At 35.3% G+C, this 22,209-nt stretch overlaps 1 protein-coding gene across 1 annotated transcript in view; it reads right to left on the reverse strand.

Annotated features, from left to right (window-relative positions):
- Window positions 1-4,365: 4,365 nt before the first annotated feature.
- The window catches only part of GlyRS (glycine--tRNA ligase), a 28,175-nt gene continuing 10,331 nt past the window's right edge, over window positions 4,366-22,209 (reverse strand). Inside the window, exons 5-14 of the mRNA XM_069835964.1 lie at window positions 20,507-20,652; window positions 17,649-17,798; window positions 15,311-15,473; window positions 14,127-14,291; window positions 12,252-12,378; window positions 10,192-10,318; window positions 9,612-9,807; window positions 8,417-8,510; window positions 7,864-8,051; window positions 4,366-4,606 (exon numbers count right to left, since the gene is read on the reverse strand). Coding sequence (XP_069692065.1) covers window positions 4,490-4,606; window positions 7,864-8,051; window positions 8,417-8,510; window positions 9,612-9,807; window positions 10,192-10,318; window positions 12,252-12,378; window positions 14,127-14,291; window positions 15,311-15,473; window positions 17,649-17,798; window positions 20,507-20,652 — 1,473 coding nt within the window. The 3' untranslated portion in view covers window positions 4,366-4,489. The remainder of the gene's footprint in view (window positions 4,607-7,863; window positions 8,052-8,416; window positions 8,511-9,611; window positions 9,808-10,191; window positions 10,319-12,251; window positions 12,379-14,126; window positions 14,292-15,310; window positions 15,474-17,648; window positions 17,799-20,506; window positions 20,653-22,209) is intronic.

Here is a 22,209-nt window from a genome sequence, read left to right on the forward strand (position 1 = left end):
AAAAATAAAACATTCAAGTTAACACAACTATAGTTTCATTCCCGAAACTGGGTGATGTATTCTACATCCCAGTATATCCCTGAAACAGTGCAGAATTTTTACATTGGCACAACATATAAAAAATAATTTATTTTTGTGTACAACTTTTCATCAGAAATAGTACATTCATACAATGAATGACTAACAAGGAAACATCACTCCATGTTAAGAATACTTTCAAACGATTTATACACCATTCAAAAGAGCATCCTGAAAAATGGTGAAATCTCTAATATTACATCCTGCGATGCACATATGAATAAGCTAGAGAGAGTTATAGTCCCCTCAGACGAGGTCACTTTTAGAAGTGCTGCCGCTCGTGAATAATGTATTTAAATGGAGGCCTTCAGACACAGTCACAACTACAAAATTAGCTATGAGTGGTTGGCTTTGCCACTGGAGACTGCCATTAAAAGTAGCACTTCTCGTTGCGAGACATCGAATTAAATGGTAGTTTCATCAGGATCCACAGCCAGGCTACTATTTTAGTGGCAAGTGAGTAGCATGTTCGTGGCGCTGCTAATGAACATCTGTTGGGCCACCAATTCCCTACACCTACACTGTCACCACAGTATACAGGCTACGTTACGACAAAATAATATAGAATGACAATAATAATAATATAACCATATATTAAACAACTAAATAGCTGGACTAATGCAAATTACGGATATATTGTTTATGTAGTAAAATCTCCTTTATTTCACGTTGAAATAAAATAACGCATCTAAAATAGTGTAAATACATTAACAAAGAGAGAAAAAAGTAGTTGATCTCAGGTTCGAACCTGGATTCAATTATACCACGGCCTTTGACTTTACCATTACACTACAGACTCCTATTATAGTATAGCCTATTGGTTGAATTACATGCTATGAATGGTTCATTTTTGCTGCCTATTATACTTAATTTTGAATTATTAAATATTAAACAAAAATATGTTTTATGCCATATTGTCCCTCATTTGCTTAATTTTAAATTAATATTTTTTATCGTCCTGATGTAAATCATCAAACAAGGTATGGAACAGTCCTCGATTCAGTCTTTCTGAAACCAATGGATGAACCCAGACTCTTCTTCTATTTTTACGTCTATTCTTTCTCATCTGAGCAAAGTTGCCAAAAGTTGTTGTTGTTTTCTAATGCCAGGCGTTTGACAGTAAAGTCATTTGACCTCTTGCACTCCAATATTTTTCAAAGATATTATCATGGCCAGCCACTGAAGCACAGATTTTGAGGTGTTCTGAATCCATTTCTTGGTTTGAGTTGCACAATGGGCAGTTAGGGGATATATAGGGGATATATTCCAATTCTATGAAGGTGTTTGGCCAAACACTCATGGCCTGTTGCCAATCTAAATGCAGCTACAGACGATTTTCGTGGTAAATCGGGAATTAACTGTGGATTTTGATGCAGAGAGTTCCATTTTTTCCCTTGGGATTGTGTTATCAAATTTTGTTTGTTGAAGTCTAAGTATGTAGATTTAATAAATCTTTTCACAGAGTAATACGTAGATTTAGTAACAGGTCTGTGAGTAGCAGTGTTGCCCTTCTTTGCTAAAGCATCTGCATTCTCGTTTCCCAGGATTCCACAATGGGATAGTATCCATTGGAATACAATTCTTTTATTGAGTGATATTAATTGAGAGAGCATTTTAGCTATTTCTGCTGTTTGAGATGAAGGTGTGTGTTTAGAGATTATTGATAGAATAGCTGCTTTGGAGTCTGACAATATAACTACATTCTTAAATTTATTGATGTGGCATAGAAGATTCCTGAGACTTTCACTTATTGCAATGATTTCTCCATCAAAACTTGTTGTTCCATATCCAAGAGATCTATAAAGTGAAAAGAGACAGCATGTAACACCTGCACCGGCACCTTGTTCTCTGGAAGCCAGTTTTGTGGAGGGTACCTAATATTAACTGTCTCTAAAGACAATTGTTTTAGTATTCCAGTGTTTAGTTCTGATTTTAGTATTTCTTCTGTTAAATTTAGATTATATTCTATATTTAATAGAGTTAAAGGGTTTGGTTTAATTTGTAGGTTTTCTTTTAAATTCGGGATATTGATTTTCTGTTTTAATTCTTGAACAATGGATATGAAACTTTTTTGAGTTTTCAAAGTTGCCAAAAGTATATCTCCTTCTACGTCCATATTCACTGGAAAACTGAAGAATTCTCTAAAAAAATTTAATTTACAAAGCAGCGCCACTAACACACGTTTGCAGCGCCATTAAACGCGTGTTTGCAGCACCACTAATGCACCACTAAAGTTGCCTCATCTGAAGGGACCCTTAAGGAGGCGGGGGTGGGGGTTTCAGCTATCCGATAGGAGGCTGATGGACGTGAGTATTGCACAAATTTATTCTCTTATGAATGAAGATAGTTAACAAATCAATGTTCGAAACACAAAAGTTTCTTGCACCAACTACACTTTACTAACGACAGTTGAAGGGGAATAAGCAGAAACTATCACATTATTGGTCAGTACATGTTTGATTTTATGTTTGTTTAGAGAATTTCATATGCATTTATTGTAATGTGTATAAAATTCCCCCTCTGAACACTCACCTGCACATTTACAATATAACAGCAGGTGGCTATTTAATATGATCCAGAATCATATTTCCAAATTGATGTAAATTGTTTAGTTTGCTTAACACAGAGTTGCTCGCTCCCTATGCTGTTTCATACATATTTAATTTAGGAATACTTTGAACACTACATACAAAATGTTTATACAGCCAGTGCTGACATACTGCGGAGAAATTTTAATTACCTTCACCTTTCATAAACGAAATAGAATATGTTCAAAACCAAGCTCCCAGACTCATTACTGGTGGAATCAAAACAACTCCAATAGATTCTATGAGATTCCTCACTAATATTCACAGCATCAAAATGACAATAGAAGAAAAAGCACTGATTCAATATGAAAAACTTATTAGATTACCAGGAAACAATTGGCATTCATACAGTCCTCTCTGTAGATTGAAAACTCAAAAAAGTTTCATATCCTTTGTTCAAGAATTAAAACAGAAAATCAATATCTCGAATTTAAAAGAAAACCTACAAATTAAATCAAACACTTTAACTCTATTAAATATGGAATATAATCTAAATTTAACAGAAAAAATACTGAAATCAGAAGTAAACACTGAAATACTAAAACAATTGTCTTTAGAGACAATTAATATTAGATACCCTCCACAAAACTGGCTTCATTTATACACTGACGGATCCTTGATCTCCAGAGAACAAGGTGCCGGTGCAGGTGTTACGTGCTGTCTCTTTTCACTTTATAGATCTCTTGGGTATGGAACAACAAGTTTTGATGGAGAAATCATTGCAATAAGTGAAAGTCTCAGGAATCTTCTATGCCACATCAGTAAATTTAAAAATGCAGTTATATTGTCAGACTCCAAAGCAGCTATTCTATCAATAGTCTCTAAACACATACCTTCATCTCAAACAGCAGAAATAACTAAAATGCTCTCTCAATTAATATCACTCAATAAAAGAATTGTATTCCAATGGATACAATCACATTGTGGAATCCTAGGAAACGAGAATGCAGATGCTTTAGCAAAGAAGGGCAGCACTGCTACTTACAGACCTGTTACTAAATCTACGTATTACTCTGTGAAAAGATTTATTAAATCTACATACTTAGACTTCAACAAACAAAATTTAATAACACAATCCCAAGGGAAAAAATGGAACTCTCTGCATCAAAATCCACAGTTAATTCCCGATTTACCACGAAAATCTTCTGTAGCTGCATTTAGATTAGCAACAGGCCATGATTGTTTGGCCAAACACCTGCAATATATCAGTCCCCTAACTGTCCATTGTGCAACTCAAACCAAGAAATGGATTCGGAACACCTCAAAATCTGTGCTTCAGTGGCTGGTCATGATAATATCTTTGAAAAATATTGGAGTGCAAGAGGTCAAATGACTTCATTGTCAAATGCCTGGCATTAGAAAACAACAACAACAACATATTTAGTCCTCACGCCCAACAGGTCAAACATAATAGACTCCCATTGAATGGACTCCCCGCCTCTTTAACTCTCTCCAGCTCGTTCATATGTGTATCACAGAATGTAATTAGAGATTCCACCATATTTCAGGATGCTCTTTCGAATGGTGTATAAATTGGAAGTTTTCTTAACATGGAATGATGTTCCCTTGTAAGAAGCAACTGGTAGGAATGAGAAAATTAAATGAAGAAATGTATCTTAACTCTACACTGCAATGAAAAATGCATTCTCACCTTGCTTTGCTTGCATGCAGGAAGAGGGAGAGAGAATATAGCACTTAATGCTGGATGTTCCCAGATCTTCGTGTTTATTATACACTTTCAAAGCGTTTTACAATAATATATTGTAAAGAAGTAAACACCCACTATGCGAAAATTCAAGTTACATCCTAAGCCATGACTCCACTCATGCAGCTTTCGTTATAGATTCTTGTTGCTCAAATTTGGGAAATTTTGATTCCACAGCGTTCCAGGTAGTTTTTCCATAAGCCAGATCTCTCACCACTCCGGGAAGGACATCGAGCTGAAACAGAAAAAAAATAACAAGTAGTAAATAAATCAAACCAATCAACCATCCAACAGATGGTAAGTTTTGACTTCCTAACAAAAGAAAAATTTACAAAAATAACTTATCCAGAGTTCTGTGTCCATTTTATTATAACAAATTTATAACAATGTAGAAAATGTAAAAAACATTTGCACTGTCGTTAATGTTAACCTTCTTTACAACAAAATTTCAAGTTACAAAAAATCAGGACAGACCAACTAAACATTTGTCGAACTATGTATAACAGTAATTATTATACTTCTCTCCTCCGCTGTCAGCAATGTTTACTTTTCCTGTCAGACATTATGGAACGAAGTATAGATATAAATTGACAATATCAATAGTTTAATGGGTATCAATGAATACAGAAATTCTGTTCCAGTGAGCTTGTAATGTTTGGTGTAACTATATGTGCATATGATTGTAAAGAGTTTTTTAAGATTCAATAGCAAGATAAAAAAATTAAATTTAAATGTTCTGCAGCATCATGTTGACAAATACAAATAAGATAGAACTAAGAAACATGCATATGTTTAAGTATTACTATACTCTACATTGTGATTTAACTAATATTTGTATTATAATTAAATTAATAGTTTTATATTATTTAATATAAATAAATAGGCTTCACACTCTAAAAATTGCGCTAAAATTTATCGTGATCAACTCTCCCTTATTTTTGTGCTCAGACGTTGGTCACCCTAAGTACAGTAGTTCTGAAGTTTAGTTTTGTTTGCTTTCTCAGTAACTGATTTTCTACAAACTATTGAGGTTTACTCAATGACATGAGAATCAATCATTCTTGCTGGAAACAACATAGGACAAAGATCATATATATGGAAGATTCTACACTACGTTTCCAGCAAACATGTTAAAAAATAATAAGAGATACACATAATACATAAAATGTACAACCAAAAATAGATAAAATAAGGATTAAAATAAAAAAAAATCATATTATCAATTAAAAAAAATTTTCTACATAATAATGAAATTATTACAAGTAATGATAACGCATCCTGCGCTGCAGTCATAGGCATCCTGCCTAGAACTCACATTATGGAATGCAAGCTGGTTCCAGTCCTCATGGAGGAAGAAATTTTCTCATTAAATTTCGGCCAGTTTATGGGACTGGTTCCCACCCAGCATCATAATACACTTGCAAAGCTACGATAGGTAACAAAATCCGGTTGCAAAAGTCAGCTATAACGACTGGGGGCATCATTGTGCTAACCACACAATACCTCCATTCAGGTTGGATGATCGTCCACCTCTGCTTTGACATGTGAACGTGAGGCCAGCAGCCGGCTGGTCAGTCTGGGCCCTTCAAGGGTTGTGACGCCATGGATTATTATTATTATTATTATTATTATTATTATTATTATTATAATGATAACGCAAAAATGAAATATCTTTGCATTATAATGTATAGGATTTTAGCAGGGGATTAAATATGTACATAAAACTGAAAAGTGCGCTAAACAGAAGTCCGTTCTTCTTCTTCTTCTTCAGCACTACGGCCCTTGTAGTCTAGCCTTGGCCTCCCTTAGGATCTTGGTCCATTCCTGTTCAACCAGAGCCTTCTGCCTCATCTTCTCACACCTAGAGTCCTTAAATCGTCCTCCACTCCATCCAACCATCTTAGTTTCTGTCTGCCAATATTGCGCCTGCCTTCTGGTATTGTGTTTAGAATCTTGTTTGGTATTCTCTGATCATTCATCCTGATTACATGTCCTAACCATTCCAACCTACGGGCTTTGATTTCAGCAACAATATCTGGAGATTTATATTGAATTTTCAGTTCTGTATTATATCTAATCCTCCAGTGCCCATTCTCATATTTAGGACCATAGATTTTCCTTAGAATTTTTCTTTCCATGTCATCAGTTGTTGTTCCATTTTCTTCGATAGAGTCCAAGTTTCACTGCCATAAAGCACAATTGGTCTTACGACTGTTTTATATAATGTAAGTTTTGCTTTTTTTACTTATTCATCTTGCTCTCAAAGTTTTGTTAAGGGCTCTCAGGCATCTATTTCCCCCAGCAATTTTTTGCCCCATATCCGCATCTGCAGTGTTTTCTTGGGTAATTAGAACTCCTAAATATTTAAAAGAATCTACTTCCTCATATTTCTGTCCATTTATTATAATATCTTTATTACAAACGCCACTTAATCTTATGTTTCTCATATATTTAGTTTTCTCTTTATTAATTTTTAACCCCATGTGCTCTGCTTCTGTTTGAATTTGGTTTACTATTTCATTTAGCACTCCAAGAGATCTACTCATGACCACAATATCATCCGCATAGGCCATGCACTGTCTGGTCCTATTAAATATGGTAAAGGTAAAGGTATCCCCGTAACATGCCATGAAGGCACTTGGGGGGCATGGAGGTAGAGCCCCATGCTTTCCATGACCTCGGCACTAGAATGAGGTGGTGTGGTCGGCACCACGCTCTGGCCGCCTTTTACCCCCGGGAAAGACCTGGTACTCAATTTTATAGGAGGCTGAGTGAACCTCTGAAAGTTTGGCAACGAGAAAAAATCCTGTCACCACCTGGGATCGAACCCCGGACCTTCCAGTCCATAGCCAGCTGCTCTACCAACTGAGCTACCCGGCCGCCATTAAATATGGTACCATTAAAATTTATATCAATGTTCCTAATGACTTTTTCAAGGCCGATGTTGAACAGAATTGTAGATAAGGAATCTCCTTGCCTCACCCCATTTACTGTTAAGAATTTATCAGTTTTGTTTGTATCTTTACCTTATTATATGTTTTGGAGAGGGTTATTTTTGTTAAATTTACCAATTTGGTAGGGATACCAAATTCTCTCATAGCCTCCAGGATTTTAAATCGATTCATGTTATCAAATGCCTGCTTAAAGTCTATAAAAAGCATATGTATGGGGATATTATATTCACTTGTCTTCTCTAAACACTGTTTGATTGTGAATATGTGATCGGTTGTACTTCGTCCTTGCCTAAAACCACACTGATATTCACCCAGGAATTCATCTGTACAGAAGTCCGTTACACTGAGACAATACTGTATTTCTTAGTGAAGAGGTCTGCACTGTTCTAAGCTCTTACAAAATCTAGGGAATTACTTCACATGTTGGTATTATACCTCTTTAAAAGAGTGACATTTACACACAGCGTTGTACATTGCATTGTACTACTTAAGTGATCTGTTTAGTCTTCGCCAACTGATACAGCTGTTATTCACTTACAGGTATCCTGACTTGTGCCATGGAATCACGTTCACGCAGAGTTGCACTGTGCGGAGATTTGAGGGAATCAAAGTCGATGGTGACTCCAAATGGAATGGCAATCTCATCTGTTCGAGCATATCGCCTGCCTATGGATCCACTTGAGTCATCTACTTTGTGTGACACATCCAGCCTGGTTAAATCTTGAGCTGCAACACCAAGAGATCAATTACATTTCCTTAAACATGCTCACTCCAAGAAATGACCAACTGTACATCGACTGATAATAATTATTCTTACTGATTTAAGTTCTCACAATTAGATACAAAGTTTCTGGAGAATAACTACTGACAGAGTATAAATTTTTGTAGGTAATGATTTAATTTATGTTAACTTAATCTGATTCAGAGTACTGTGATTAATATCTAAGTATATTATGTTGTAATTTTTGTTTAATAAAGCCATTTTGTTTTTGTGTACATTATGTACCTAATTTATTTCACTGTTCAAGCCTAGCTGAGGGCACTGGATATATAACAACTTACGAATTCTGCAGATAAGAGGCAAAACTTACACAGCTGTTTGATGAAGGGCTGAAACTCGGCATTGTTACTCAGTGGCAGCACTGAGCACTTGAGTGGCGCCACCACTGGGGGAAGGGACAGGAACTGCAAATAAAGAATCAATTTATATTAATAATGTTGTTGTTTTTGTTGTTTTCTAATGCCAGGCGTTTGACAATAAAGTCATTTGACCTCTTGCACTCCAATATTTTTCAAAGATATTATCATGACTAGCCACTGAAGCACAGATTTTGAGGTGTTCCGAATCCATTTCTTGGTTTGAGTTGCACAATGGGCAGTTAGGGGACTGATATATTCCAATTCTATGCAGGTGTTTGGCCAAACAATCATGGCCTGTTGCCAATCTAAATGCAGCTACAGACGATTTTCGTGGTAAATCGGGAATTAACTGTGGATTTTGATGCAGGGAGTTCCATTTTTTCCCTTGGGATTGAGTTATCAAATTTTGTTTGTTGAAGTCTAAGTATGTAGATTTAATAAATCTCTTCACAGAGTAATACGTAGACTTAGTAACAGGTCTGTAAGTAGCAGTGCTGCCCTTCTTTGCTAAAGCATCCGCATTCTCGTTTCCCAGGATTCCACAATGGGATGGTATCCATTGGAATACAATTCTTTTATTGAGTGATATTAATTGAGAGAGCATTTTAGTTATTTCTGCTGTTTGAGATGAAGGTGTGTGTTTAGAGACTATTGATAGAATAGCTGCTTTGGAGTCTGACAATATAACTGCATTCCTAAATTTATTGACGTGGCATAGAAGATTCCTGAGACATTCACTTATTGCAATGATTTCACCATCAAAACTTGTTGTTCCATATCCAAGAGATCTATAAAGTGAGAAGAGACAGCACGTAACACCTGCACCAGCACCTTGTTCTCTGGAGATCAAGGATCCGTTGGTGTATAAATGAAGCATATTAATAATGTAAACTTCTACTTTTGTACTCACAACAAATAATTCTGTAGTGGGGAGCCATAAGTTGATATGTGCATATTTGCAACTTTACGGAAAAAGGTTTTGAAAGTCTATGTTATTTGTCTATTGTTGATACAGTGCATTGTTAATTGGACAATAAGGAAACATTTTCTATTTTCGTCTGTCCACTACTCTATGAAATCTAACTATTGTAACTTGCTGCATGAAACAGAGGAACTTCTTCCTATAAGCGCAGTACTAGCACTTACCGTTCTCTGCTCATCCCCTTCTCGCATCTTGAAATTGTGTTCAAACAGTGCATACATAATTCTTCCAATGCCAAACGAAGGCTCCACTACACTGGGTATGATTTCTTCTACATGGACAGTCTTCTGGTGGCGTTTCACAGACACCATGTCGGAAGTCAGTTTGAATTCTGATCCTCCAACGTTGATAGTATAAGCTCTGCACACAAAACAAACACATGCATTACAACACACATTGAGAAACATGTTACACTTAGTATTAATAGCAACTGGTTGCTGGTTGAAGCTCAATTCTTGCTTCTTAGGTGCGTGGAAAGTAAGTAGCTCCACTAAAATTAAAAGAATAAATAAAAAAAGTACGAAAGTATCTGGAGGAAAGAGAAGAAAGAGAGAAAGGGAAGCAGGTACAACAAAAGTGGAGAGGAGAGGAGAGGAGAGGAGAGGAGAGGAGAGGAGAGGAGAGGAGAGGAGAGGAGAGGAGAGGAGAGGGGAGGGGAGGGGAGAGAAGGAATGAAAAGAAAATATTGTATTTACTCGCATAATTTCCATTAAGACACTAAGAATGAAATACTCAAATTCTTACCCACTGTCTGCTAGGGCCTTCTCCATATCAACCAAGCCTTCTTTGTCCAGTGTTGTCAGATGATCCATTATGACTTTTGCATCCTTCTTGAATGCTTTTCCTATTGCACCTTTGTTGGTCTGTGGTTCTGCAGCACGTGAAAGCATTTCATTATTGAAAAGTGAAGAAAAAAACACACTGGCTAATTTAACATCATACTGTACTGTTATACAGTGTAATCCATATAAATCTTTACAATTTTAATAAGTTATAATTTTTATTTGAGAGTTAATATAAACACAGTCTAGTATATACAGTCACGAAGCTCAATACATAGTAAATATGCATTCATAGATAGTTGCTAACCACTAATATCGCCTCATTACAGACAATGCGAAATAGCACCGGCAAGTCTATTGTTCCTAGCACCCTCACAACTCAAGCTTTTTTTTTTATTTTATTTTATTGGGTTACTTTACGACTCTGTATCAACATCTAAGGTATTTAGCGTCTGAATGAAATGAAGGTGAATAATGCCGGTGAAATGAGTCCAGGGTCCAGCACCGAAAGTTAGCCAGCATTTGCTCATATTGAGTTGAGGGAAAACCCCGGAAAAAACCTCAACCAGGTAACTTGCCCCGGGCCACCTGGTTTCCGGGCCAGATGCGCTGTTACTCCACAGGTGTGGACAACTCAAGCTTTGTGAGGAAGCTGGAGACAACTGGCTCGCTTCTTAGCGAGAGTGGAAAACATAAACCTGCAATGCCTCAAGCTTGTGTGGATGATGTTCGAGACTGTTTACTAAACTCATCACAGAAATTGTTGCACTGATTAAACCAGGAGACAGACTACTTGTATGTCACATGGCAAAGAAATCGCCATTATACATCATGATTACACAACTTTTAACACTATATCACTTTGGAAAATGTATTATACTGGTATGACTTAAATTTTATGTTACCTTGTTAACACGTTTCGGCCTACTATCGGCCATCATCAGAACTGGTTGTTGCTGGTCTTGGCGCCTTTTGTTTAGTTTCCTGTGGGGGTGTGTTTGTGTAGTGTAATGTGGAGTCAAAGAGTGTGTGTTCTGAAATTGACTCCACATTACACTATGCAAACACACCCCCACAGAAAACAAAAGGTGCCAAGACCAGCAACAACCAGTTCTGATGATGGCTGATAGCAGGCCGAAACATGTTAACAAGGTAACATAAAATGTAACACGTGAAAGTCATATAATACGTTTTCCAAAAAAAATCGCATTTACGAGCATACAGAGTGCATGTAGTGCGGGAATTGAAGAAACCAGACTTGCAAAAGTGAATGTTATTACCAAAACCAGCTGTCGGAGTACTGCATGTTTGCGATATTATGGCAAACCAATCACTGCCTTCTGTAATTATAGCCAACATTAGTATCAACAATGGACGACAATCGTGCCAGGGGTACCGATATAAATTCTTCCAGAACACAGAGATCATAATATTCAATTTCAAGCTTATACCAACTCCCAGAGAGAAATTATAATTCATTAAAATGGTACAGGTTTATATGGATTGCCAGGCACTTGGACCTACAAAGAAACTTATATTTACGTATGTCATAATACTTTCGATGTTTGTTACATCTTCATATGAAAAGGACTTGTTAAATTTTCTTTGTTTTAATTTATGTCTTAATATTAGTTGAAACAGATGACTGTAAATTTTGGCAATAGGAATCAACTTTATTTAAGGATACTTCATTTTTATACAACTGTATTAAGCAATCGATTCTCAAGTGACTGGTATTTATCCTGTGCAATTACGCCATTTTAAAGATTTTTTTGTTTGTTTTGTTTTTAAATGGAAAATTGCATAAGAAATGTAATTTGAGTTATTTCTTGAGGACTTTTCTCTAAAAATCTAAAATTCTCAAAATAATTTATATATATTTTTTTTCCACACAGTTTCAAAGATACATTTTGAAATTTTCCATAATGAAAAACCAGTCCATCACGAACAATATATGATTCAAAGTAAGAAACGGACAAGTAATGTGATCAGATGATATATTGTTTTGTATCAATACCAGACCTGTAACATCAACAACTTTGGGCTCTGAAAGTTTCTTCTCTGCAGCCAATCGAACTCCAGTTGCTTTGGTATGCTGTGTCAGATCAAAAGCAGATCTATCAGCACACCCCACACATTCAACCCAGCCCTGAAACAGAGCAACACATTTCTTTCAAAATTCTACACATAAATTGCTTTTTTCTGTATCACATCTTTACTACTTTAGTATTTAATGATCCATTTCAACTATAGAGGTTCATGGCAATAATGATGCAAAAGTGACATAAATATGTTAAGGCAGAAAACTCTTTGCCAAGAACTGTTTTATCACAACAAATTCACAAGGTCTGCCTGGGAATTAAATTCAATCAATTAAATAAATGATAATGGTAATTCCATCACTGCATGTCCCAAGACAAGTTGAGAAAACAAGAGGGAGAGAAATAATAACCAGGGTTCAGCTGATGTGGCTAATAGTAACAATAAGGGCTCTTGGCTCTGGAATACTGATGAAAATCTTAACAAGCTTGACAAAGAAAGCAGAAATTGGTATGACAGATTTTGTGGAATGTTCTAAGGCATGACGCCTGAACTTGCATTACAGAATGCACACTGGTTCAGATCTTCATGGGGAAAAAAATTTTCTCATGAAGTTTCGGCCATTGTGTGCCAACCAGCATTGTGATCAGACTTCTCCCATTTACCATTCCTTCCAGTGCATACTTCAGTAGGCAGTTTCTTCTCAGCCAGTGACCCAACCAATTCCTTTCTCTCTTCCTGATCAGTTTCAGGATCATTCTTTCTTCATCCACTCTTTTCAGCACAGCTTCATTTCTTATTTTGTCTGTCCATTTCACATGCTCCATCCTTCTCCATATACATATTTCAAATGCTTCTAGTCGCTTCTCTCACTTCGTCATAATGTCCACATTTCTGCTCCAATACAATGCCACACTTCACACAAAGCACTTCACTAGTATCTTCCTTAGTTTCCTTTTTATAATCCTTTTAATAGATGCATATGAAAATTTGTAGTTTGTTTTTAAGGTGATTTTAGTTCCTTTCTTGGCTAACATATTGGCTTTTTCATTACCATTCAGCCCACAGTGGAAAAGTAAATTCTTATTTAAATTTTCAATTTGTTTTACAATGCAAAGGATTTCTTTAATTGTTTCAATTTTAGGGAATGTAGTTGAACTGATGGCCTTGATTTCAGCTTTAGAATCGGATAGGAAAATTGTTTTTGCATTTGTGTAGCAAAACAAATATATTTTGGAGTGATGTATAAGTGGCCTACAACTTCGCCATTAAATTTTGTTGTATATCTGCTAACACTTTTACAGAAAGAAGAAAAAACTGTAGAGGTGTGAGAAACATATAAGTATGAAATGTATAAAAGAAGTTTTACTGTATTTTGAGAAAGTCTGCTTCCCAGCCAACACAGAATTGGAGGGGACTAAACATGCATCATTCTGGAATGTGGTAATGAATTTAGAGATGGAGGTGAAATGGTGATATAACATGCGTATTTGGAAGAAACTTGCTCCATACTCACTTTGTCCATCAAAATTCTCTATCTCTCTGGCAGATCATCCTGAATGAACAGGTGAGCAACAATTCTTACTCAACTGCACAGAATGTTTTGATATAATGAAACAATGCTGGTACAAGCAGGGTAGAAGCAAGTGAAATATTTATAGAAAACTTGCTCCATAGCTGTATAGTCCACATAATGTCGTAGGATTTGTAGGGGATTTTGAATCTTCATTATTCCACGAGATGGGTAATTGTGAATGTTTGGGATAATGAGTGAATGGCACTTCTTTATTATTAGTACAAGATTTAGGGTAATCACATACCATAAGTAAGAATGGTAAGAGAATGCAAATTACTTACGTATGATGTCAACATCTCAGCATCCCAGCAGTCACAAGCATAATGGGCCATCTCGTTACCCATGTGCTGTCGAAACCTCAACTTGGTTGGATCGACACCGATGCGGAGAAGAAACTGCTGGATTCGAGCCATAAAGTATCCAAGAGTCTGGTTTGCAACTAGACCCTGCCAAAAAATAGTAAACTTCAAATTTTATGGCACAAAAAAAATTGAAATTCATTATACTCGGGGCATAAGTCATGGCAACTATTTTTTTTTCAAAGGTAAGGGTTGGTATCACAAAATGTCATATGTCGCATGGTAGTTGTGCAATCATAGTATGTGTCCACAACACAAGATGGCTCTGTGCTTGTCTGTAATAGAATAGAGAGTAATGTTAAATCAGTTCTCAGTGTAGTGCTGTACAGGATGGATGTAAGTTTCAAACCCACTATCCACCACCGATGGGAGAAGAGTTTGGGACAGAAGAAGATATCAGATGATAATGATAGATGACATTAAAATATATGGATCATATGTGAAGAGTAAAAGGAATGCAGAAAATAGAAAAGATTGAAGAATGTTGGGTTTGAAGTGAAAGACCTGTCCTTGAGCAGAAAACTATGAATGGATGATTAGTAATAGTAATAATAATAATAATAATAATAATAATAACAGCGAAAAGACAACAGTATCAGAAACAACAATACTGGTAATGAATGTACTATGGAGTTGACAAGTGTTCATGGATTTCTGGCAAAAAAAAATCTGGTAACCTTAATGCAATAGTTCAGGACAAATCAATGTACAAAAACGAACAGAATATTAGGGATGCTGAATTTATGTAACAATATCAAAATTGATTATTGCAGCAATACAATACAGTACTTTCTCTTTATAATTTTTATGCCTTTCAGACACGCTTATTTTTTCCTTTTTGGAAAATCCTAAATCTCTGCGACTTTTTAAGATTTTTCAAATGAAAAAAAAAATCGGATGTTACTCATTTTTCAAGGTTTATTTTAACGCTTTTCGGAACATTATATCAAGAAAACTTCACCAGAAAATAAATGAAACGTGCATTTCGGGTATGACGAGAGAAATTCTTTCCAGACATGATGTCCGAAAATGCCCTTATAAAGGTTACAAAATTGTATATATATTTCTTAAGATGCTATTATAATATACATAAGGATCACTCTAACCTGGTCGACAGCCTTCCCTATGCTGTGGACTTCTGCAGACTTGCCATCCATCTGGTTTGAAGCTGAATACAGAAGCAACTCGGTGTCCCGCACATTTTCGAACTTAGGATGGCTCTTGTCCGCTGGGTCACAGAAGTGCTCGATCTCAGCCATTGTGAACTCCCTGCAGAGCCATTTACATAAATACTGCATTATATTACTTTGAAGAAAATTAATTTAAACACTACCATGTCTTGCTGCCAGCATATTTCTTACAGAATCTCTATAAACTAACAAAATGGAATCACAACAGAAAAAATCATAAAATGGTTTGAATCTTTTTTAAAGAGTTGAAAAAATTAGAAAAAAATTCTGCCTTACAAATTCACTCTTGAATAGTTCATGCAGAAAATATAGTTGTCTATCTTTTAAGACACAAAGTTTGATTCACAATTAAAAAAAGTACGGTCATATGTCATTACATTTAACATACAATTTTTCTACTGCAACCTTAGAAGTTGTGTGTTATGTTTAACCACAAGCCAAAAGTAGCATGCAGCGTGCTACTTTGTGTGCTGTAAAATTTGAGAGCCACAAAAGTTGCGACAGAAGATTGCATGACTATTCACACACAAGGCAGCCATAGTTCAGATGCAGATGTGCGTGCACCTCTGTGTTGACAGATAAAAAAAATAGAGTTTAGTCTTTCACGATTGTGTTCGTAAGAAGAATTCTGAATTTTCAACTTTATGCATGCATACATAATTAAAACAAGCACTACAAAAAACATCATCTAGATGATGAAAGTGAAAGAAATTAAGAGTCCACTGCAAGAATGATGGATGTCATTTGGAATACATTTTGCAGGAGAAGCAATTGAAAGTTTGAAATGCTTAGCGCTCAAAGCTTAACTGTGATTTTCCGATCATTACTGGACAATGACTATTAGTGTTAATGCCATATAACTCTCTATGTACATTCTATATGTCTTAAGTTATGAATTGACAGTCTTGGTTCATTTTCGACAAGATGTGATATCCATCATTCTTGCAGTGGACTCTTCAAATGGAAAGATAAAATGAAATAAAAATAAAATAAAAAAAAACAGAGAAGAGGAGGAAAACTGTATAACCATAAAGAATAATATGAGAAGGAAGAAGATCAAAGAAGAATAGAGGGGCGAGCAGAGGTAATAAAAGGGAAAAAGAAATGACTGAAGTAGTACAAAAAAATCCCTAGTAACTGGCACCCAAATAACCGGCAATACCAAAACAATGGCACTTTTTGCTTGGCCAAAAAGAATTTTGAATCTGCCACACTGCCACAATCTGGGCAGTCAGTTTTGCCACATTAGGAAGTTCGCATGAACTTTCATTTTCAGTGAATATTTGAACCTAAAATTAGTGTAATATTTATGATGTGTGATGTGTTTAATAAAGAAAATGCACACAGTTTTTAATGCTTATTTAATTATGTTTAGGACATCAGTATTGCCACATTAGGAAGTTAGCACGCACTTTAGTTTTCAGTGAATATTCGCTTTCATTTTCCAATGAATATTCGAACCTAAAATTAGTGTATTATTTGTATTGTGTGACGTGTTTTAATAAAGAAAATCCACAGTTTTTATGTTTATTTAGTTATGTTCCGGCCATCAGTGTTGCAACATTAAGAAGTTCACACGAACTTTCATTTTCAGTGAATATTCAAACCTAAAATTAGTGTATTATGTGTGTTGTGTGATCTGTTTTAATAAAAAGAAAATCCACACAATTTATTTAGTTATGTTCGGACCATCAGTATTGTCACATTAGGAAGTTTACACGAGCTTTCATTTTCAGTGAATATTGAAATCTAAAATTAGTGTATTATGTGTGTTGTGTGATATGTTTTAATAACGAAAATCTACGTTTTTATGTTTATTCCATTATGAGCAAGTGATGGAGAAATAGGCTGCAGTTTCAACATTTGGCACCATGAAATACAAACCTTTCTTTTTTGTATATATTGATATTTATTCAATTATCTGGCAAAATCTCGCATCCGGAACTAGCCTGGTCCCTTTATTGCTGGATAGGAGGAATTCTACTGTATAATTTTAAAATATTTTCACACATAGTAAAAAGATGCATTGCGCTACAAACAAAGTATTGAAAATAAAAAATTGAATTAAATCTGTCACTGTTAAGCACACTTTACTACCTATAAAAATTCCTTTTTTAAAAATGTATTTACACTAATTTTACACACTTCTTATAGATGACATTACAATTTCACACAGCTCTTAAGTTCTGCTCGTATATCAACCTAAAGTATGCAATAGGGAAAACTTAAAATATGGATGCAATTATTAACTGACCTGACTCTTATAAGACCTGACCGAGGTGAGATTTCATTGCGGAAAGCATTACCAATCTGTGCTGCAGCAAATGGCAGGCGTCCTTGGTTGAATTCCAGCAGACGCTTGAAGTTCACAAAGATACCCTGCGCAGTTTCTGGTCTTAAGAACCTAAAGAAAAGTTAAACAGTGAGCAACATCAGAAAGTCTAAATTCTACTATAAGAAAAATGCAATTTAATAAAATTCAGATAAAAACGATTATTTGGTTTTGATGTAAGACGTGACAACCCACAACACAAAAGCTGATAAAATGATACAACTCATTTGCCTTCGACTTTTGACGATTACATAAACGACTTTGTACATTAGGACACAGACCATATTTTCAACAATTTGTTACTATAAACTACTAATTTTCTCAAAACTAACATTATCTTGAAATGTTGCTTTGAAATTTTGAAAGAAATACCATGTTTCTTTTAAGAGATACTAAATATTTGTAAAAGTACAAAGTGAAAATTGACTAAAAGACGCTTTTAAACAACATTTAAAAATTGTGCATTAAAACACGGCCAAAACAGAATTCCAAAATTACAGAACTGTGTTAAAATATGGCAAAAAAAAATCTATATTACCCATTACAAAATTATTGAAATTTGGTATTAAAGCAAGGTCAAAATAAATTAATATACAACCAAAAATTCTAGAAATAAAGGTGTTGAAACATGGACAAAACAATAAAACATATTTCTAACAATTGTAGAGTCATATATAATTTCAAAATTATAAAAACAGTTGTGATAAAATGCGGTCAAAACAGATCCACTTATACTATCAAAATTATAAAGATATTTGTGTTAATACATGAACGAAATAAACTTCAAAATTAAATATATATATATATATATATATATATATATATATATATATATATATATATATATATATATTCAAACATTTGTATTAAACTCAAAACAGAGTCAAGTATATTGGCACATTATTGAAGGAATTGAAGAAAGAAGATTAAAAAGATTTGGATATGTGGAAAAGATGAAAAATGAAATCGAAGATGATGCTAGAGTTGACTGTGGAAGAAGCACAAAGAGGGAAACCAACAGAACAATGGATGGATGGATGGATAAATGGATGGCGTTAGAAGAAGTATGACTAGAAGAGATCTTACTGAAGAAGTTGCTGAGGATAGAAATTTGTGAAGGAAGAAAATTTCTTCGGGTGAAGGATAACAACTGTATTGTAGGAAAATCCTAATTAAAAAAAAAACATATATAAAGTGTATGTGTTTATATACTGTCAGAATAGTACTATTTTTATTTATTTTTTTTATTTTATTGGGTTATTTTATGACGCTGTATCAACATCTAGGTTATTTAGTGTCTGAATGAAATGAAGGTGATAATGCCGGTGAAATGAGTCCGGGGTCCAGCACCGAAAGTTACCCAAGCATTTGCTCGTATTGGGTTGAGAGAAAACCCCAGAAAAAACCTCAACCAGGTAACTTGCCCCAACTGGGATTCGAACCCGAGCCACCTGGTTTCGCAGCAGACTCGCTGACCGTTACTCCACAGGTATGGACGAATATTACTACGTATACCTCCAAAACTATAATACGATTTCTGCTAAAATTTTCAAAACGTAACAAGTACACTTCCAAAATGCTAAAACCATGTGCTAAAACAAATGTCAAAATATAGGCATGTACTGTGTAGTCTAAAATTATACATACTAGGTTCAAAAAGTTCCCGGAATTTGCTAGCATCATAGAAACAACGTACCTTAAACACTATTCTACAGCATTCCCTTCAAAATAGTTGCCTTCCGCAACAACACAATTTTGCCAACGCGTGTAGAGTTCCTGGAAGCAGGCCTGGAAGCCATTTTGTGAAACCCGTCTTAGTGCTCTCGTCGCGTTTGCGATAACCTCTTCAGCATTGAATCTCCTTTCAGATGACTTTTCAGACGGGGAAACAGAAAGTAATCAGGTGGTGAGAGATCAGGAGAGTATGGTGGGTGATCCAAACCAGTTATGTTGTGCCTGGCAAGAAAATTCTTTACAATAATTGCGCGATGAGCAGGTGCATTGTCATGCATAAGGAACCAGTTGTTTTCTACCCACTTTTCTGGACGTTTCCTTCTCACTGCGTCCCAGAGGCGACGGAGGGTTTCTACGTACAATTCTTTCATTACAGTACGACCTTCTGGAATGAACTCATGGTGCATGAGACCCTGAGAGTTGAAGAAAACTTCCAACATAACTTTGCTTTAAGTGTGCTTAAATGCGACAGGCTCATGTCAGTAGATTTACTGGCATGTGAAAGAACTCCTGCGGGACAAAATTCCGGCACATCCGGCGGTGCTGATATAACCTCTGCAGTTGCGAGCGTCGTTAAATAAAACATAACATTTAAAATAACTTTGCCTTTGGAAGTGTCCCTAGGAAATTTTTGCTTCCGAGGAGATGTTTTCGATTTCCACTCAGATGACTGTCGTTTAGGGACTGGGTCGTACAAGTAGCACCAGTTTCATTTTGTTTAAGAAATCACCATCTTCATCAGCCATACTGATCATGTCCCCAGCAAAACACAGAACTTGATGTTTGTACTTTGCTCTGTGGACATAATTACAAAATGCGACGAACAAACAAAACACTATGATAAACAATTGCCTACAACTCAAAACCAATAATTGCCATTATCAACAAACTTTAAGGAAATGACATCATGAATGTTACCAACAAAACAAATGTATAATATCCCTTGTTATATATTAATACGAAAAATGGTAGTAAAATTCCGGGAACTTTTTGAACCTAGTAGTATAACATTTGTATAAGGATAGAATCACGTATACTTCACCTACCCCTTGACAAGTCCCGAGGGTCCAATCTGTGTTGCGAACATGAGGTTGAACTCTATGGGCTCGGTGAGCTCATTGCCTGTAAGAGGAGATCGTATGCTGAACTTTTCCAGCACTGCACTCATCTCTGCCTTGTTCATGCCATCTAACTGTAATAACAGACACAGTGCAACAATATTCCACATCTTAAAGCTTCAATGCTATATATAAGATCTATGGAATACAATAAATGAAATGAAAATGAAAAATTAATGTGATAGAAAATCACTGATTGCAGTATATCAAAGTGAGAGAGAATCTTAATAAAATGTATGAACAATGCATTACATGTTAAGTATTAATACCACAGTAAGATGAACGAGAAGTAAAGAGGACAGGTTAGTACACTACAACTCAAAAAAAAGAAAGAAAGAAAGCATGAAGGAAAAAGAAAAAATAAAGAATATACAAAAAAAAAAACACGAAGAATGAAGGAAAGCCAGAAAAGAAGACAGAAGAAATTAAAAATAAATGAATAAAACAAGTTAAAAAAAAATTAATACAAAATTTTTTGAAAGAATAGAAGCAAAACAAAAAGAAAGAGACAGATAAAGAGTAAGAAAAACTGGAAGTGACAAGGATGAAACAAAGAGAGCAAAACAAAAAAAGAGAAGATTAGGAAACTTTGCTTTCAAAATTAACGTTGAATGAAGCATTTGAAATGTGGATATGAAGAAGAATGGAATGTGTGAAGTGGACAGACAGAATAAGAAATGAAGCTGTGTTGAAAAGAGTGGGTGAAGAAAGAATGATGCTGAAACGAATCAAGAAGAGGAAAAGGAATTGGTTGGGTCACTGGCTGAGAAGAAACTGCCTATTGAAGGATGCACTGGAAGGAATGGTGAACGGGAGAAGAGTTCGGGGCAGAAGAAGAGATCAGATGATATAGACGACATTAAGATATATGAATCACATGCGGGGACTAAGAGGAAAGTAGAAAATAGGAAAGGTTGAACAAAGCTGGGTTTGTAGTGAAAAACCTGCCCTTGGGCAGAACACTATGAATGAATGAAAATTAAATTATGAAAAGTATTACATTTTTGGGTTGGAGGGGGGGGGGGGAGGAACAGATTATTTTTTGAGCAATGTAATACATATTTTGGGAATAAAAAAACATTATTTTTGGATAGGTTAGTCTTCATTTTTTCATGTGTATATAACATGTTTCTATAAATATGCCATTGCATTCAGTGTTACATGAAAATCTGTCCGTTTCATCCTAGTGGCCACTGAATAAGGGGGTTATTTAATTTTTAAAGTAAAGAAATGAAGAAAGAAAGAAAGCTGTAAATGACTAAAGAAACAGACAAAATAAAATAAGAAAGAAATGTATAAAAGAATCAGCAAAGCAAAGGAAAAAAGAACCATAATAAATAAGGAAAGATATAAAAAGTAAACTAATAAGAAAACAAGAAATATATTTTAATTCCCATCAATTTCTTCCCAAAACAGCCTCAAGTGAGTTCCATTCATTGGCTTCATATGAGTGAATGACAGACAGCCATTAGTGTAAAAAAAAGAACACTTATATCATTGAACACAACATTTGAGATGGGCAGGATATGTAGCACGTATGGACGAATCCAGAAATGCATATAGAGTGTTAGTTGGGAGACTGGAGGGAAAAAGACCTTTGGGGAGGCCGAGACATAGATGGAAGGATAATA

Source organism: Periplaneta americana, chromosome 9 (genome assembly GCF_040183065.1).
Source record: "Periplaneta americana isolate PAMFEO1 chromosome 9, P.americana_PAMFEO1_priV1, whole genome shotgun sequence".
In the NCBI taxonomy this organism is placed as follows: Eukaryota; Metazoa; Arthropoda; class Insecta; order Blattodea; family Blattidae; genus Periplaneta; species Periplaneta americana.